The 18475-nt window shown below is 37.9% G+C and overlaps 1 protein-coding gene across 12 annotated transcripts in view; it reads left to right on the top strand.

Annotated features, from left to right (window-relative positions):
- Nucleotides 1-15211, top strand: part of TRPM1 (transient receptor potential cation channel subfamily M member 1) — a 143704-nt gene extending 128493 nt beyond the window's left edge. For all 12 annotated transcript variants that reach the window (XM_019831968.3, XM_019831967.3, XM_019831971.3 and 9 more), the window contains one exon: nucleotides 13268-15211. In XM_019831968.3, coding sequence (XP_019687527.1) covers nucleotides 13268-14534 — 1267 coding nt within the window. In that variant the 3' untranslated portion in view covers nucleotides 14535-15211. The remainder of the gene's footprint in view (nucleotides 1-13267) is intronic.
- The last annotated feature ends 3264 nt before the right edge of the window (nucleotides 15212-18475 follow it).

The raw sequence follows: 18475 nt of genomic DNA, 5'->3' as shown, positions 1-18475 counted from the left end.
ACAGAAATAATTACAGAAGCCATGAATTCAAATTGGTGAAAATGGATAGAAGTAGAGCTAAGAAATCAGTATTTCAGTCTAAGAAAGTGCATTTGTATCACAAAAGTACTTATCATCCAAAGAAATAATCCCTTTGAGCCAAATACTAGGTATACTAGAATAACAGTCATAAGTGGTTTGACCCAATGATTTGAAATACTTGAAAGAGAATATTGACATATTTTATAAAATGAATATTGTTTTGAAAAATAATAAACAGTGCAGCCATATTAATCTAATTAAATAATATTCAAATCCAGGGTAGCAACATATTGGTATATAGAATGGCTGGGGCCCCTGGCATCAACAAAGCAGCTTTCATTCATCTGGTTCTACAAATATCCATGGTAGAAAGTTTCTAGAACAAACTTTCTCAAACTGAGGTCATCAGATGCTCTGGCACTTAAGGGTTTGTCAAGTTCTAGGAGATTTTATTTTTCCATTTTGATGATGATGGAATGATTATGAAGTAAGTTTGAGGTTGAAGAAGAAGATGAGGCAGGAAGGGAAGATGGGGGTCAGATTCTGAAACGGTTTGAATGTATATAAGTAACAGAAATCCTTGAGGAGGAGGTTAAGGGCTGGTGTTGAATTAGAAGGGAAAACCTGAAGCTGCATTTACATGGCTCTTTACATAACACTGAGAAAGCACCAACTGTTTGTATCATAGAAAATTACCAATGGAGATTATAAGGTTTCCTTTTAACACACTCCTTGGTACCTAACATTGCAATAAACTTTGGCTTTTAAGTGTTATGAGAAGCTAGTACCATTTTTAAGCACGGAGTGACATGATTGTGTACTGTGTTACTGTCTTATTGTTTTGGATTGGAGGGAGAAGACATTGGAGGCAAAGAGGGTATTCCCAACAACTAACACTTTTTGCTTTTTCAGCGTGGGGTATAAAATGAGGTCGTATATCTTTCAATATTAAAGGAAATTATTCTGAGACCTTATCCTGCTTATTCCAAGAGTGCCTTCTTTCCCTTCCTATTGTTCCCCTCAGTCATTCGTAGGAGATCCAGTGGTCCAGTGAAATCCCTACCTATTGCATCAAGAACCAAGAAGGTGGGGCCAATTATTGCATTTTGCTCTCTCTGTATCCTCCTGCCACTTGGCCCTGGAAGTAGGTATAGTTGTGAAAGTGCAGGGCAGAGTGGATTAATTAAACCCCAGGTTTCTGATTGGAGGTTGGAAAGGGGGAGCTTCAGAGTACTGGAAACACCAAGGAGACTGTAGAGAGGGCTGGACTTGGGAAAGTAATCCCATGAAGTTGCTAATGAACTTTGGAGCTCGCTACCAAACTGTGTGTATTTGTATGTGTGTGTATGTGTGTCTGTGTGTCTGTGTGTGGTTCTGCACCTTATTAGCATACCAAAAGTATTGAGGGAGACAAAGTTACCAAAAAAAAAGGTAGAGTAAGGAACTCTGGGAATCCATCTCTCCATAAAAGTAACAACAAAACTGGCAAAACTTTCAGAATCAACCTTTTTAGAAAGATGGAAATGAACCAATGGCTTGCAACAATTTGTGGAGTGCTTATTCAAGAAACATTACTGAATCCTTTTTTTTTAAGTGAGCTTTGTGGCATTTCAATTGCCTAGTTCCATCCCCCACTCCTCAGTTCAGTGGCAGTCATGAAAATAACAGCCTGAATTCCTGGTACCAGTGGAAGCAGAAAGGACCTCATCCACAAAGAATTGTAATTACCTGTTTTAACCTGTCTGGTGGCTTCCTGAAAGACTGGCTCAAAAGACTTGTCTTAATTTCCCCTGACTTGAAACTACCTCAGGGCTAAAACTAGTAGCCAGGGGTGAGGATGGGGAGAGGGCATTTGTCAAAAATATTTACAGACAAGTATTTTAGTCCCTATTCCCCAAGGTGATAAATAACAGAATTGAGGCAAATGAGCCTAACCAAAAATCTCCAGAGAAAAGGCTGAGAAATGAGATGTCCATAGGGCTTTCAAAAGCTCTGACATATTCCTGGGAATCTAGAAAGCCATATGCATGCATAGGGCTATGCACATGCTCAGAGAATACCTGACAAGGGAGAAAGATTCCAATTCTAGCTGACCTAAAGGCTCTGTGAAAACCAGAAGCTAAGAGAAAGATGTAAATTCTGGCTGGGTGTTGAAGATGTGCATGCATAGAGCCCCTAAGCAAAGACTAGGAGGTCTGTTTAGCCCAGAATCTAAGGAGATCTCTGTTCAGTCATTAGCTGACCACTGAGCTAACAGGGGAGGATTTCAGTGGCCACACACAACAAAGAATATAGGCTTTGCAGAATCATTTCAGAAAAATCACTAAATAAGCAACAACTACTACAATACGAAGCAATAATAACAAACTCTGTGGAGAAGAGAATCTGACTTCCAGAGCTGCTACACTATATTACTCAAAATTCCCAGTTTTAAATAGACATACAACGAAACAAGAAAGCATGATCCACCTAGGTCCACCTAGGGAAAAGACAATCAAAGAAACTGGCCTCAAGGAATCCCAGATGTTGGACTTTCTAACAAAGACTTTAAATCAGTTATTGTAAACACATTCAAAGAGCTGAAGAAAAACATTTCTAAAGATCTACAGGAAATTATGAGAATGCTGTCTCAGCATATACAGAATAGGAATAAAGTGATAGAAATTATATTTAAAAAGAAGAAGAAAAACCAAACAGAAATTCTGGACTTATAAAGTACAACTGAAATGAAAATTTTACTTTAGGGGCTCAAAATCAGATTTGAACAGGCAGAAGAAAGAATCAGTAAACTTGAAGATAAGTCAATTGAGACTATCCATTCCAAGGAACAGAAATATATAAGAATGAACAGTCTTGGAGATCTGTGAAAGGCCATCAGCACAACAGCATACACACAATGAGAGCTGAAGGAGACAAAAGGGAAAGTAGCAGAAAATATCTGAAGAAATAAAGGGCAAAAACTTCCCAAATTTAATGAAAAATCTGAATCTACACCTCCATGAAGTTCAATGAACTCCAAGTAAAATAAACTCAAAAACATTTACATTTATTCAAATCATAGTTAAATTGTCATAAGCCAAAGGAAAAAAATCCTGAAATCAGCAAGAGAGAAGCAACTCATCATGCACAAAGCATGCTCAATAAAATAAAAGGCTGACCTCTCATCAGAAATCAGGGAGCCAGTAGGCAGTGGGGTGACATATTCAAAATGCTGAAAGAAAAAGACTATCAACTGAGAATACCGTATCCAACACAACAGTCTTTCAAAAACTGAAGGAGAAATTAAGATATTCCAAGATAGCAAAAACTGAAAGAATCTGTTACTACTAGACTTGCCCTGAGAGAGATACTAAAGAAGTCCTTTGGGCAGAAATGAAAGGACAATAGACAGTAACTAAAATCTACATGAAGAAATAAAGAGCACCAGTAAAGGTAACTACATACATGAGTATAAAAGACATTATAAATGTATTTTTTGTTTGTAACTACTTTTTGTTTTCTTTATAATTTAAAAGATAGCTGCATAAAGCAATAATTATAAGTCTTTGTTGATGGGCACACAACATATAAAGATATAAATCTGTGACAACAACATAAAGTAGAGGAGGAAGGAATGAACTTTGAAAGAGCAAATTTTTATATACTATTGAAATTAAATTGATCTTCATCTGAATTAGATTGACATGTAATCTCTAGGACAACCACTAAGAAAACTGAAAAATATATAATAAAAGAAATGACAAGGGAATTGAAATGGTACACTAGAAAAGTCTATTTAATACAGACGAAGATAGTAATGGAAGAATTGAGGAACAAAAAAAAAGACAAAAGACATGTAGAAAACAAATAGTAAAATGGTAGAGGTAAATTCTTCCTTATCAATAACCATATTAAATATAAATGGATAAAACTCTCCAATTAAAACACAAAGGCTGTCAGACTGTATATTTCCAAAAATATAATCTAACCACATTCTCTCTATAGAGATTCACTCCAGATTCAAAGACACAAAGAGTTTGGAAATAAAAAGATGGGAAAAGATACTTCACATGAACAGTAATCAAAAGAGAACTGTGGTTGCTATACTAATATCAGAGAAAATAGATTTTAGCACAAAAATTATTAGAGGAGTGTCTGGGTGGCTCAGTCGGTTAAGCGTCCAACTCTTGATTTTTGTCTCAGGTCAGGATCCCAGGGTTGTGGATCTCAGGTCAGGATCCCATGCCGGGCTCTGTGCTGAGAGCATGGAGCCTGCTTGTGATTCTCTCTTTCCCTCTCTTTCTCTCTCTGCCCCTCCCCTATTTACACTCTCTCTCAAAATAAACAAACATTTTTAAAAATTGTTATTAGAGAAAAAGAAGGACGTTGTAGTATGATAAAATAGTCCATCTATCAAGATATAATTATAAACATTTATGCATGTAATAGCACAGCCTCATAATATATGAAGCAAAAACTTACAGAATTGAAGGGAGAAATAAGCAGTTCTACAATAATAGTTGGGGACTCTAATATCTCACTTACATTAATAATAGAACAAGTAGATAGAAGGTATCAAAAAATAAAAGACTTGAATAATACTACATGCCAACTCAACCCAGCAGAACACTTAACTCAACAATAGCAGGATACACATTCTTCTCAAGAGCACATGGAACGTTATGCAGGAGAGACCATATGTTAGGCCATATAACAAATCTCAACAAATCTTTAAAAAATTGAAATTATACAAAATGTGTACTCTGACCACAATGAAATAAAATGATAAATTAATAACAAAAGGAAATTTTGAAATATGTGAAATTTGTGAAAATTAAACAATACACTCTTAAATAACTGGTAAGTCAGAGAAGAAATTACAAGAGAAATTAGAAAGTACTTTGAGGACGCACAACAGCCTGAGTGTACTAAATGCCACTGAACTATACACCTAAAAATCATTAAGATGGTAAATTTTACATTATGTATTTTACCACAATTCGAAAATGTTTTTTTTTAATGTTTATTTATTTTTGAGACAGAGAGAGACAGAACGTGAGCAGGGGAAGAACAGAGAGAGAGAGGGAGACACAGAATCCCAAGCAGGCTCCAGGCTCCAAGCTGTCAGCACACAGCCCAATAAGGGGCTTGAACTCATGAACCATGAGATCATGATCCGAGCCGAAGTCGGACGCCTAACCGACTGAGCCACCCAGGTGCCCCCAAAAATGTTTTAAAGAGAAAGAAAATACTTCAAAGTGAATTAAAATGAAAGCACAAAATGAATTAAAATGAAAGCATAACCAAAACGTATAGGATGCAGCAAAAGTGGTGCTCAGAACAGTGAATAACAGCAAATGCCTATATTAAAAAAGAAGAAAGATCTCAAAGGCATTGAGTACTGAACTAATAATGAATAGACCACTACAAAGGTCCCAAACTGATCACTGGGCTGCACACACACAGTACAGATGCCAAAAGCACTGCAAAAGCTTTGCAAATCGAACTGAAATTGGAATCACAGTCCACAAAAATCATGTTGGAACTTGCAGCTTAAGCCTAATGAGGTCAGTCATTTACTAAAAGAAAAATATCAACACTCTCCATGGGATTTAAACAAGACTGTCACATGATGTAGTATTCAAAATGTCCACTGGGGGTGCCTGGGTGGCTCAGTTGGTTAAGCGTCCGACCTCAGCTCAGGTCATGATCTCACCGTTTAGTTTGAGCCCCACGTCTGGCTCTCTGCTATCAGTGCAGAGCCCTCTTCAGATCCTCTGTCTCTCATTCTCTCTGCCCCTCCCACCCCTCAAAAAAATATATTAAAATTTAAAAATGTTCACAGTATCAACTAAAATAATTTAGAGTATGAAGAAATATGAGGGAAAAATCAGTAAATGTCGGGACATTTGACATACTTTAAAGCAACTATTATAAAAATGCTTGAACAAAATTGCAAAGAAAGTTGAAACTAATGGAAAAATAGAAAGTCTTAGAAAATAGAAGATATAAAGAAAAACCAATGAAAGATTTAGAACTGAAAACTATAATAAATGATATTAAAATTTCACTGGATAGGCTCAATAGCATAACAGAGATACAGAGGAAGGAATCTGTAAACGTGAAGATATATATAGGTAGTAATTACCTAATTTGAGCAACAGCTCAAAAGTGTAACACTGTGCCATCAGAACCTGAGTAGGAGAAGAGAAAAAATGTAATGCAGAAAACAATATTTAAAGAAATACTAACTGAAAAATTCCCAAATTGAGCAAAAGACATAAACCTACAGATTAAAGAAATTTAGCAAACACCAAACAGGAATAACTCAAAGAAATCCACACCCAGGTACATATTTTGAAGACAAAAGAGAAAAAATAAATTTTATAGCAGTCAGAGAAAAATGACACATTACTTATAGGGGAACAGGTATTTAAATAACAGCAGATTTCTCACAAGAAACCAAGAAGTCCAGGAGAAAGTAGTATCATGTTCTTAAAGCTGACAAGAAGAATAGTCAACCTCCAAATTCTATATCCAACAAAAATTCTTCAGGAATGAATATGTAACAAAGACCTTCTTAGAAAATTCATTGTTAGCAGTTGGGCTCTAAAAAAATTACTGTAAGAAACTCTTCAGAGGGGTGCCTGGGTGACCCAGTCAGTTAAGTGTCCAACTTCGGCCTAGGTCATGATCTCGCAGTTCATGAGTCCAAGCCCCATGTCGGGTTCTCTGCTGACAGCCTGTTTCAGATTCCATGTCTCCCTCTCTCTCTGCCCCTCTTCCACTCACACTCTGCCTCTCTCTCTCAAAAATAACTAAACATTTAAAAAATTTAATAAAAAAATAAAATAATAATAATTTTTAAAGAACCCCTTCAGACAGAAGAACATATACCAGAAGTAAACTTGGAACATCAGGAATGAAGGAATGTTGGGGTTTTCAATATATGTCTGTGTAATATCTAAGACAACCAAAGCATAAAAAGGTAGGCAGAAAATGGACCTATATTGTGGTAATGTTTTTAAGTCCAATTGAAGTGGTAAAATATTGATGCTAAGTAGACTGTGAAATGTTACTATCTACTTTGTAGTCCCTAGAACAACCAATATAACATCTATAGTAAATGATATAGTCATTTCCCAACTTATTTCTGAGGCTAGCATGACCCTGATACAAAAATCAAAGACAGAACCAAAGAAGAAAACTATAGGTCAATAGCCCTTATCATTATAGATACAAAACTTCACAACAAATATTAGCAAGTTGAGTCTAGTCACAACCAAGTAGAGTTTGTCCTAGGAATGGAAGGCTGTTCAACACTTGGAAATCCATGTAATCCACTGTACTAACAGTTTAAAGAAAACCTATGATAATATCAACTGGTGAAGAAAAAAACATTTCCACAAATTTCAACATCCATTCATGATTTTTAAAAAAAAGAAAGAAAAAAAAAGAATAAAAGTTTAAAAAATGAAAACCTCTCAGCAAACTAGGAACAGAGAGGAACTTCCTCAATCTAATAAATGGCATTTACCAAAAAAAAACCCACAGCTGACATGGTGGAAGACTGAATGGTTTCTCCTTAAAATTGAGAACAAAGGATGTCCACTCTACCACTGTTATTGAACAACATACTTAGAAGTCTTAAACTTCTGGAACTTCAACTTCTATAACTCTTCTAAACTTCAAAACTCAGTAATATGGGAGAAAGCGACCCAATTATTAAAATGGGCAAAATATGAGAATAGGTATACCAGAGAGGAGTTAAGTTTGGCAAATAAGTGCATAAAAAGATGCTCAATATTATTATCTATTAGTGAAATGCAAATTAAATGAGGAGTGATGGTGATGAGGGGTGCCTGGGTGGCTCAGTCAGTTGAGCATACGACTCCTGATTTCGGCTCAGGTCATGATCCCAGGGTCATGGGATCAAGCCCCAAGTTGGGCTTTGCACAGAGAGGGGAGCCTGTTTGAGTTTCTCTCTCTCTCTGCCACTCTCCCCAACTCTCTCTCTCTCCCTCTCAAATAAAATTTTTTTTTAATTTTTAAAAAAACATGATGAGATAATTGTACACACATATTACAATAGTTAAAACAGAAACATACTGACAATACCAAATGCTAGCAAAGACACCGAGCTTCTGGAACTCTCCTACACAGCTGCTGGGATTATAAAATGGTGCAGCCACTCTAAACAATGGTTTGGCAGCTTCTTATAAAGTTAAACATGCATTCACTGTATGAACCAGCAATTCCACTCCTATTTATCCTAGAGAGATGAAAACTTATTGGTATAGCCACTATGAAATACAATATGCAGGCTCCTCAAAAATTTAAAAATAAAACAACCAGATGGTCCGGGAATTCTATTCCTGGATATATATCTGAAAGAAATGAAAACAGAAGATCCAAGAGATATATGCACTTCCGTGTTTATTGCAGCATGATTTGAAATACCCAAGATATGGAAACAACCCAAGTGTCTACCAACAGATGAATGGATAAAGAAGACATGGTTTACACACACAACGGAATATTATGTAACCATGAGAAAGAAGGAAACCCTGACATTTGTGACAACATGGATGGACCTTGAGGGCATTATGCCCAAGTGCAATAAGTCAGACAGAGAAAGAGAAATTCTGTATGATCGCATATATGTGGGATCCGAAAAAGCCAAACTCATAAAAACAGAAAGTAGAAAAGTGGCTACCAGGGGTTACCACGGGAATTGAGGACGTGTTGTTTAAGGGCACAAACTTGTAACCAGTAAGTCCCGGAGATCTAAAGTACCACACAGTGGTTATAGTCAACGATACTGTATTATAAATTTAAGCATTGCAAAAACAACTAGATCTTGATTGTTCCCACCACAAAAAATAAATGATAATTATGTGACATTAGAAAGTCAGATAACTTTATAGAAGATAACTTATAGAAGTGTCAGATAACACTACAGTGGCAATCACGTTGTCATATGTAAATGTATCAAATCAACACATTTTACATCCTAAAGTCACACAACAGGTGATTCATAACAACTGAATACCAGAAGAAAAAAATAGTTTACTGCCTGAAAATTTCTAAAAGAAAAAAATTTTTAGATATGAAATTAGAAATATGTCAGGTGAGAAATATGTCTTTAAGAGCAAATCATGGGTGCCTGGGTGGCTTAAATGGTTTGGTTTCATGTCAGGTCAGGATCTTGGAGTTTCGTTAAGTTCGAGCCCCACATCGGGCTCTGCATTGGAAGCACCAGGCCTGCTTAGGAGTCTCTCTCTCTCTCTCTCACTCGCTCACTCGCTCGCTCCTCCTCTACCTCTCCCCCACTCACACTGTGTCTCTCTCAAAATAAATAAACTTAAAAAAAAAAGATCAGAGAAATACAAATATCATATGACTTCACTCATATGAGGACTTTAAGATACAAAACAGATGAACATTAAGGGAAGCAAAAATAATGTAAAAACAGGGAAGGGGACAAAACATAAAAGACTCTGAAATATGGAGAACAAACTGAGGGTTACTGGAGGGGTTGTGGGAGGGGAGATGGGCTAAATGGGTAAGGGGCATTAAGGAATCTACTCCTGAAATCATTATTGCACTATATGCTAACTTGGATGTAAATTAAAAAAATAAATTAAAAAAAAAAAGCAAATCACTTAGCCTCAGAATACCTTTGCATTCTGTGCTGTGCTGAAAAATATTTCGCTCTGCACAGAAAGGAAAGCAAAATTAAGACTTAAGAGAGTAAGAAAGTTCATATCTTGCTACAAGCTCTATCAGAAATGACAGACTTCTCTCGTTTGTTTTTCTGCTACTCAGCGTGTCAACAGATATGGGACTCTCGTCAAAGTGTTTCCTAGCTAGCCTGTCTTTCCCCATCTGAAATGGAAATCACTTTATAGGGATGCTAAGGTCTGGAAAAGTCTTAAGTAACTGTGGGAAGTCACAAAGTATAGCTAACACAGGAGATAGTTTATTATCCACCCTTTTTGTTTATCATTTCAGATACAAGTGAACTTAAACTCATTTCTTTTCTTTCTCCTTTTCAGACATACTATAAAAACTCAATACAGCACACCTTGATTTGGTATAGCCGCCCCTTGATGTGGGATAGCTGTTTAAACTGTTGTCTCCAAAACGCTGCAGTTGTTTACAAGCCTGAAATAAGTATCTGTTAATTTTTCCTTAATGGGAGCCACATCGTGAAACGTTGTTTCTTCCACAGTTTGAACTAAGGGAGTGGCAGTAGGGATGCCAGGATATTTAAAGACACCTACAGGGGAGTCCTACCCCAGAGCTTGGTAATTTATTCAGTGCAGGGGGCAAGGGGTTAGAGAAGTAGGAACTCAGAGTTACTGTAAGGGAGACTAAATACTCAGAGGCCTCCTTTATATTTTTTTTGTTGAAGTGTAGTTGACACACAATGTTACATTGGTGTTAGGTGCACAATGGTGATTTGACAACTCTGTAGCTCACCACAGTGTAGTTACCATCTGTCATTACACAACACTAGTATACTACCACTGACTATATTCCTATGCGGTACCTTTCATCTTGACTTATTCACTCTTTACCTCCTCCTGTCCTTCACCCATTTTGCCCATCCTCCTTCCTCCTCCCCTCTGGTAACACCACAGTTTGTTCTCTCTATGTAGGGGTCTGTTTCTGCTTTATTGTTTGTTCACATGTTTTGTTTTTAGATTCTATATATAAGTGAAATCATATGATATTTATCTTTCTCCGTCCGACTTACTTCATTTAGCATAACACCCTCTAGGTCCATCCATGTTGTCTCAAACAGCAAGTTTCCCTTTTATATATGAGTGGCTGGCAATGGTGTTATCTGAATTAGGCAATACAAGCAAAACATAGGCAGAGAATTATAAAAGATTTGAGAGGAAAGATACGTGTCTATATTTTGCCAGTGCGTATTTTTCGAAGTTTGCGCAGCTGTATTAGCTCTTAATGTAGTATTTGTTAAAGGATCTCAAGTTTGACTTTACAGAGGAGATTGTGGATTTTAACACGAAAGGATTCATCAATGGTAACAGATTTGAAGTGAGCAAGGAGACATACATTTAACAGAGAAAACCGAGTCTTACTTGAGGTAACGTAAATAGCAAAAGTTCTGTCACTGGCCAAAATGCAAGAGGAGTGAGAACCTTTAGAACCTGCAGTGTCTGTGGTACGAGAGTCAGGACGTCTCATACACAGTGAATTTGGTCCTCCTAGTGGCAAATTTCCAGGAAGCCAGACCCTTCCTGCTCAAATGATGTGGTTTCCTAGGGGACATATAAATAGTCTTTTCCCCACAAAAAGAAGTCCAGAATAGCCAAGGACCCTCCCACACATCAGAGCGCAGCTGTCAAAGTGGCCAACGGAAGCACAGCATTAACAAAAGCAGTTCTGGAAGAATGTAGGGAGGGTAACTGCAGAGGTAGCTGGGAGTGAGGAAAGCACAGGAGATGTAGTCAGAGAGCAGAAACTCAGTGCAGAGAAGAGCAGCAGGCGCTCAGCAAGTGGGTAAGAGCAAAGTAAGGAGGACAGTGAGAGGATTTATGAGGATATGTGCAGAAGGTAGCAAGGACCTGCTAGAAACAGACTCAGTGCAAACTCAGTGACCCTGGAGACTGCCTGTGTGTTTCTAAGAAAAGATCAGAGGGTGGGAAAAAACCAAAGCATGACAGAATCAGACCAAAGTGTTGATCTCCACCCAGGGATGAACTTGCTGGAACAGATCACCATATTGCTGGTTCAGAGGGCCCAGAGGCTTCCAATTGGGAGCCACAATCCCTACTGCCCACCCTCACCATGTCCTGGGGGCAAATTCAACTTTTAGAAGACAGTGCTAGGTCCTGGGCGTGACCCACTGCCCTTAGAATTAATTTCATGAACCAGTTGAAAAAATTCATACTGTACATATTATTTTTTTAAGTTTTTATTTTAAGAGAGAGAGAGAGAGAGCAAGCACACAAGTGGGGGAGGGCCAGAGAGAGAGGGAGAGAGAATCTCAAGCAAGCTCCAACCTGTCAGCACAGAGCCTAATGTGGGGCTCGAACTCACGAACTGTCAGATCATGACCTGAGCGAAATCAAAAGTCAAACACTTAACTGACTGAGCCACCCAGGCACCCCCATGCTGTACATATTCTTGAAATATAAAACATAGTCTATACCAGCAGGTTTTGATTTCATAAGTTGTTGCCTGATCTTCTACGAGTTAAAAATCTGGCAGCAGGTATTTGTAATCTACCACAATCTTTTTTAAAAAACCCATTAAGGGAACACTAACTGTTAAATATAATAAGCAATTTAAAGTTAGTGGTATTCTTCAGATAATTAAATGACCTCTTGTCCCTTGAGTAAACTATCTGATAATCTGTACCTAATTATGAACAATTCATCTTCTGAATCCCCTGAACTTCAAATAAGGATTTCAATTAATTTTGTCAACATAACCATTAATTGCTCACAGCTATAATCAAACCTCAAAAACCTAAGTGCTCTAGTATCTTCTTTTATTCTCGGAGGCAATGTGATATGCCCACTAAGAGACCAAAGTTGAAGAAGATGCTAGAGATACACCGTGTGCAGCTCCACAGCTCACCTTGGACAAATTATTTACACTATGACTCGATTTCCTCATTAGTACAATGGGGATGCTGATAATAGTGCCTATCTCAGGCTGTTGTGAGGATTAAACCAGCCTAGAATAGTACCTCAGTAAGCACTTACTAATGAATACGTAAGACACAACCATGAATGGTAAGTAGTATATACACTATGTGTTAACTGTATTTCTATTACTTCCTGAGGCTCTCGCAGTCATTTTTATTTTTATTCTTTTTAATATAATTTATTGTCAAATTGGCTTCCATATAACACCCAGCGCTCATCTCAACAAGTGCCCTCCTCAATGCCCATCACCCATTTGCCCCTCTCCCCCACCCACATCAACCCTCAGTTTGTTCTCTGTACTTAAGAGTCTCTTATGGTTTACCTCCCTCCCTCTGTGTAACTTTTTTTTCCCCCATTCTTTCCCCCATGGTCTTCTGTTAAGTTTCTCAAGATCCATATATGAGCTCATAGTCATTTTTAGTAGTTTGAAGTATGAAGCAGAATGAAGTTTGAAAATATGCCCAGTGAGCTCCATGATTCTCAAAAGCCTGGAAAAGCATATAACACTAATCACATTGTATTTTTCTTTTTAATTTTTAGTTAATCTCAGCTTAACTTTTATGTTCCTTTATGTTCACCAGAGTTGAAAATATGTCAATGAGATTGGAAGAAATCAACGAAAGAGAAAATTTTATGAAAACTTCCCTACAGACTGTGGACCTTCGCCTTTCTCAACTGGAAGAACTGTCGAACAGGATGGTGAATGCTCTTGAAAATCTCGCAGGAATTGACAAGTCCGACCTGATCCAGACGCGGTCCCGAGCTTCTTCTGAATGTGATGCAACTTACCTTCTAAGACAAAGCAGTATCAATAGCGCCGATGGTTATAGCATGTATAGATATCATTTTAATGGAGAGGAGTTGCTGTACGAGGATCTCTCAATGCCACCAGGGACAGGATTCAGGAGGAAAGCCTGTTCCTTCCGGATGAAGGAAGACAAGGAGTCAAAAATGCATCTAGTACCAGAGCGTCAAGATAGCCTTCACCTTTTACCCAGCACAAGCCCACCAGCAACACCTGACTGCAGTCAACTTGCAGTAGACAACATAAAGAACTCTTCAGAGCTGAAATTAGGTCCAGATATTGGGATCTCAGCCGAAGATGATGGAAAGCAGGCAGACTCTAAAAGGGAAGAAACCATTCCCCCAAGTGTAAATCAAACAGATGTTATGCATGGACAGAACAAATCAGATTTTCAGAACCGTCAGCTAACAGTGGAGACAACACAGATAGAGGGCACAATTTCCTATCCCCTACAAGAAGCAAAATTGACACGCTATCGCCCTGATGAAACGTTCAGTGCTTATAAAACAATGAAGTCCAGAAGCTTTGTATATTCCCGTGGACGAAAACTGGTCAGCGGGGTTAACAACAGGAGTACAGAATACAGTTCAATCATGGACCCAGCAGGACCCTCTACAGTTCAACACTGGACGACAGAATGGAAATATCAAGTTCAAAAGATCACACGTTCTCGAAGTACAGATATCTCTTACATTGTGTCAGAAGCTGCAATGCAAGCCGAGCGTAAAGAGCAACTTACAGACACTGAAGATGAAAACTGTGTTTCTGAAATAGTCCCTCAAATCTCTCATTTATCTCTAACTGTAACTGACAGAACTGAAAAGGAAAATTTACTGTCTGTGAAGCCAGACCAAACTATGGGATTTCCATCCTTAAGGTCAAAAAGTTTACATGGCCATCCTAGGAAAGCCAAAGCCATTCAGGGCACACTAGACAGATCTGGACACGCCAGCAGTGTAAGTAACTTAGTGGTTGTATCTGGAATTACAACAGAAGAGCAGAAGGCTAACCAAGAGAAAACTTCCACAGAAACTCAATGCTAACATGTTTTGTTTCTTTGATTTTTAAATCAAAACCACTGATGAATACCACCTTGGTCATCTAACATCATCAATTTCTGAAAACGTTTTCATCATAAATGTTTGGCAGTTTGGACTTAAGATTTAAAATTTAATTCAGTAAACGTAAAGTATTATTTTGCTAGCATATGTTAGTAAACTTAAGTTGTTTTTAGTTGGAGTAGCATCAGATGAAAGTGACAATATTCCAGTCAAGATAAATTGCTTAATCAGTAAAAGTTTCTCCAATCTCTTTTATTTCTGAGGGTCACCAAGTAGCCTAAGAAATGCCTTTGGGTGCCACCAATAGGTGACTAAAGCAGTGAGCCACTAGGTAAGAAAGAAAAATGAAAAGAGAAAGCAAATATGAAAAAAGAAAAAAAGGAGTGGGAGAGAAGAAAAAATTGTGAGGTACAAGAACTGGAAATGAGTTATTAGCATCATTTTTTTATGGGTTTTTGTTTTCTGTTTTAACATTTTATGTTTTACAATAACACAGTGAAGACAAAAAGTACACAATTATATCAAAGATCACATTGTAATAGTTTAGGGTGACCAAGAGTTTTGTTAATGTGTAAAAATAAAGTATCCAATGTGCATTTTCCTGTTGTCATGGAGTCCTTGAGAGCAAAAACAAATAAACTGTACCTCTGTCTATTCAATGGTTTGTGCAAAGCTATGTCTAAAATCTGAAAGATACATTATCAAGGTGGGAATTGTTGAGAACCACAGAGACCATTCATGGCTGAGAATATAAGGTGTCGTGCTTCAACTTGTTAAGTTCAAAGACCTACCATACTCCTGGGCTCCCCATGGTGTCAGGTCAGGGGCCACTCTCTAGGAACCCTCAAGGCTACCCTATCACCACCACTTTTTTTTTCTTTTCTTTTTTTTCGTTTCTTTTATTTTATTTTTGATTTAACTTTATTTTTTATTTTTTAAAATTTACATGCAAATTAGTTAGTATCTAGTGAAGCAATGATTTCAGTAGATTTACACATTTAGCCATTCAGTAGCCATTTACACATTCAGTAGCCCTTACACATTTAGCCCATCCCCCCTCCCACAACCCCTCCAGCAACCCTCAGTTTGTTCTCCATATTTATGAGTCTCCTTTGTTTTGTCCCCCTCCCTGTTTTTATATTATTTTTGTTTCCCTTCCCTTATGTTCAACTGTTTTGTCTGTTAAAGTCCTCATATGAGTGAAGTCGTATGATTTTTGTCTTTCTCTGACCGACTAATTTCACTTAGCATAATACCCTCCAGTTCCATCCATGTAGTTGCAAATGGCAAGATTTCATTCTTTTTGATTGCTGAGTAATACTCCATTGTATATATATATACCACATTTTCTTTATCCACTCATCCATCAATGGACATTTGGGCTCTTTCCATACTTTGGCTATTGTCTATCACCACCACTCTTGATTAAACAAACAGGGGCAGAGAGAAACAGAAAAGGATCTTCTCTGGCTAGTGCAGAGGCCAGTAACATTCACAGAAGTTAAGAGTTGGATCCTGGGCCCTCACCATCTTGCAATGGCATCTCTTGGGAGGTCTCAGGGAGTCTCTGGAGCACACAGATCAGGCCAGCCTCATCCCTGGAGTTACATGACTACTGTTACTTTAGTGGAAGTGCCTCATGGGAGTAGGCGGATCAGACAGAAATGGGGATAATCACAAAATTACCAATATATCCATTCTCATATGAGACTCAGACTGTCACATGGTCATAAACCAGCAAGGGAAGAGAGAAAGAGAGAGAGATTCACTGTAGTTATGCAAAGGTAGGGATCAGAGATAATTAACACCTAAATGAGACTGAAATTGTAATCATCAGATCAGAATCCCTGAACTGGGCTGAATTTGTCAAAAAAGTACTGGTATACCATTGCATGGGTGATGGGGCTTTGAAATCTAAGAAATGATAACAATTATTTAATAAATAAAGCCACTGCTACATCAAGACTATTTAATCCATCCTACTGCATGTGTTACTTAACCTAGTGCTTAACCCATTACAATTTACTTCATTCCTTAACCGTGTGTGTGTGTGTGTATGTGTGTATGTGTGTGTGTGTGTGTGTGTGTGTGTCTATGCCAAGAAAACTTTCAGCCCTTTGCCACATTCTAGAAAAAAAAAAGTCTTCTCACAGTAAGCTGGAGAACCTATGACAGCTCAACAGAGTGGGTCTGAAGAAGGCAAAGCTTATGTTTGGGATTCTCCACCTCTCCATTCGTTACAAATCCCCCACCCCTGCCTTTTCTGAGGTCTCTCCTACCTTGCCTCAGGTATGGGGCCAAGTCCAGGCCCATAAATCTCATGAGATTTGTGACTCTGACTCCTGTAGAGGTGTTGGCTGAAAGGGATGTGATATTTGTCTTTAAATATTTGTCTTACAGACACAAGGAAGTACATTCTTCTTTTTTTATTATTAACATTTATTTATTTTTTGAGAGACAGAGAAGGACAGAGCACGAGCAGGGGACGTGCAGAATCAGAAGCAGGCTCCAGGCTCTGGGCTGTCAGCACAGAGCCCGATATAGGGCTCAAACCCACGAACCGTGAGATCGTGACCCAAGCTGAACTCGGTTGCTTAATCGACTGAGCCACCGAGGTGCCCCCAAGGAAGTACATTTTAATGGTGAAAACTCACTACCTGTGGCAGGCACCTTTCTCAAACACCTGAAATCAAACCATATTGCTATTTACATGTTCTACCAACTTAGTACAGCTCAAATATTGAGGGCCCCTTATGTAGGGCACCGTGCAAGCCTATTTATTATATTATTATTACACAGTCATTCTAATTTTGCTAAATACAGGGAACTGAATGTTAGGAACTAATTTCCAATCTGATCAAATCTAGCAATATCTGTGGGTGATGGGCATTGAGGACGGTACCTGTTGGGATGAGCACTGGGTGTTGTATGGAAACCAATTTGACAATAAATTATATTTAATAAAAAATCTAGCAATATCTAAGGCAATTAAAATAGGAATATGTGTATGTTCAAAACATTTAGTATAAAACTGTATTAGTAAATAAATTAGGAGTATATTTCTGCTCTATGTAAAACACAGTAAGAAACGTACTAAGAAGGCTTTATTTCTATATCCTATAAATTCTGGCACACGCATAAAAGTTATATTTGTATAAGCTTAAAGTAAGCTCATTTTTTACTTTGATCAAGAGGAGTAAAGAATTGAACTCATATAAGGGGTTCTCTCCTTTGAGACTGTACAATTGCTTATTTTCTGAATATATACATTTATTACCAGGAGGCTCCTATAGGTTTACACAATTTAGATTTCAAAATTTTTAAATTTAACTCTTAGCATTGTCTTAGAGTTATTCCATATCAAAAATGCATTTTGGGGTTGCCTGGCTGGCTCAGTCAGTAGAGCATGTAACTCTTGACCCCAGGATCATGAATTCAAGCCCCATGTCGGGCATAGAGCTTACACACACACACACACACACACACACACACACACAGAGCTAGAAAAATGCATTTTGCTGAATATATATTGGAAATAAAGACAAATGAAGTCATCACCCTACTATCTCCAACATAAAAAGGACTATTTTATAGAAATGTTTATTATAAAATAAAAGACAACAGGAAATCACATAACAAATATATGACTTAATTATTTTAAGATGAGCATCTTTATTTTTTTAATTTTTAATGTTTATTTATTTTTGAGAGATACAGAGTGTGAGTGGGGTGGGGCAGAGAGAGAGAGGGAAACACAGAATCTGAAGCAGGATCCAGGCTCCAAGCTGCCAGCACAGAGCCTGACGCAGGTCTTGAACTCATGAGCTGCAAGATCATGACCTGAGCCGAAGTCGGATGCTTAACCAACTGAGCCACCTAGGCGCCCCAAGATGAGCATTTTTATAATCACCACCCATATTAAT

Source organism: Felis catus, chromosome B3, assembly GCF_018350175.1.
Source record: "Felis catus isolate Fca126 chromosome B3, F.catus_Fca126_mat1.0, whole genome shotgun sequence".
Lineage (NCBI taxonomy): Eukaryota > Metazoa > Chordata > Mammalia > Carnivora > Felidae > Felis > Felis catus.
Note: the sequence above shows the minus strand (reverse complement) of the source record. Positions and strands in the feature narration are given on the sequence as shown.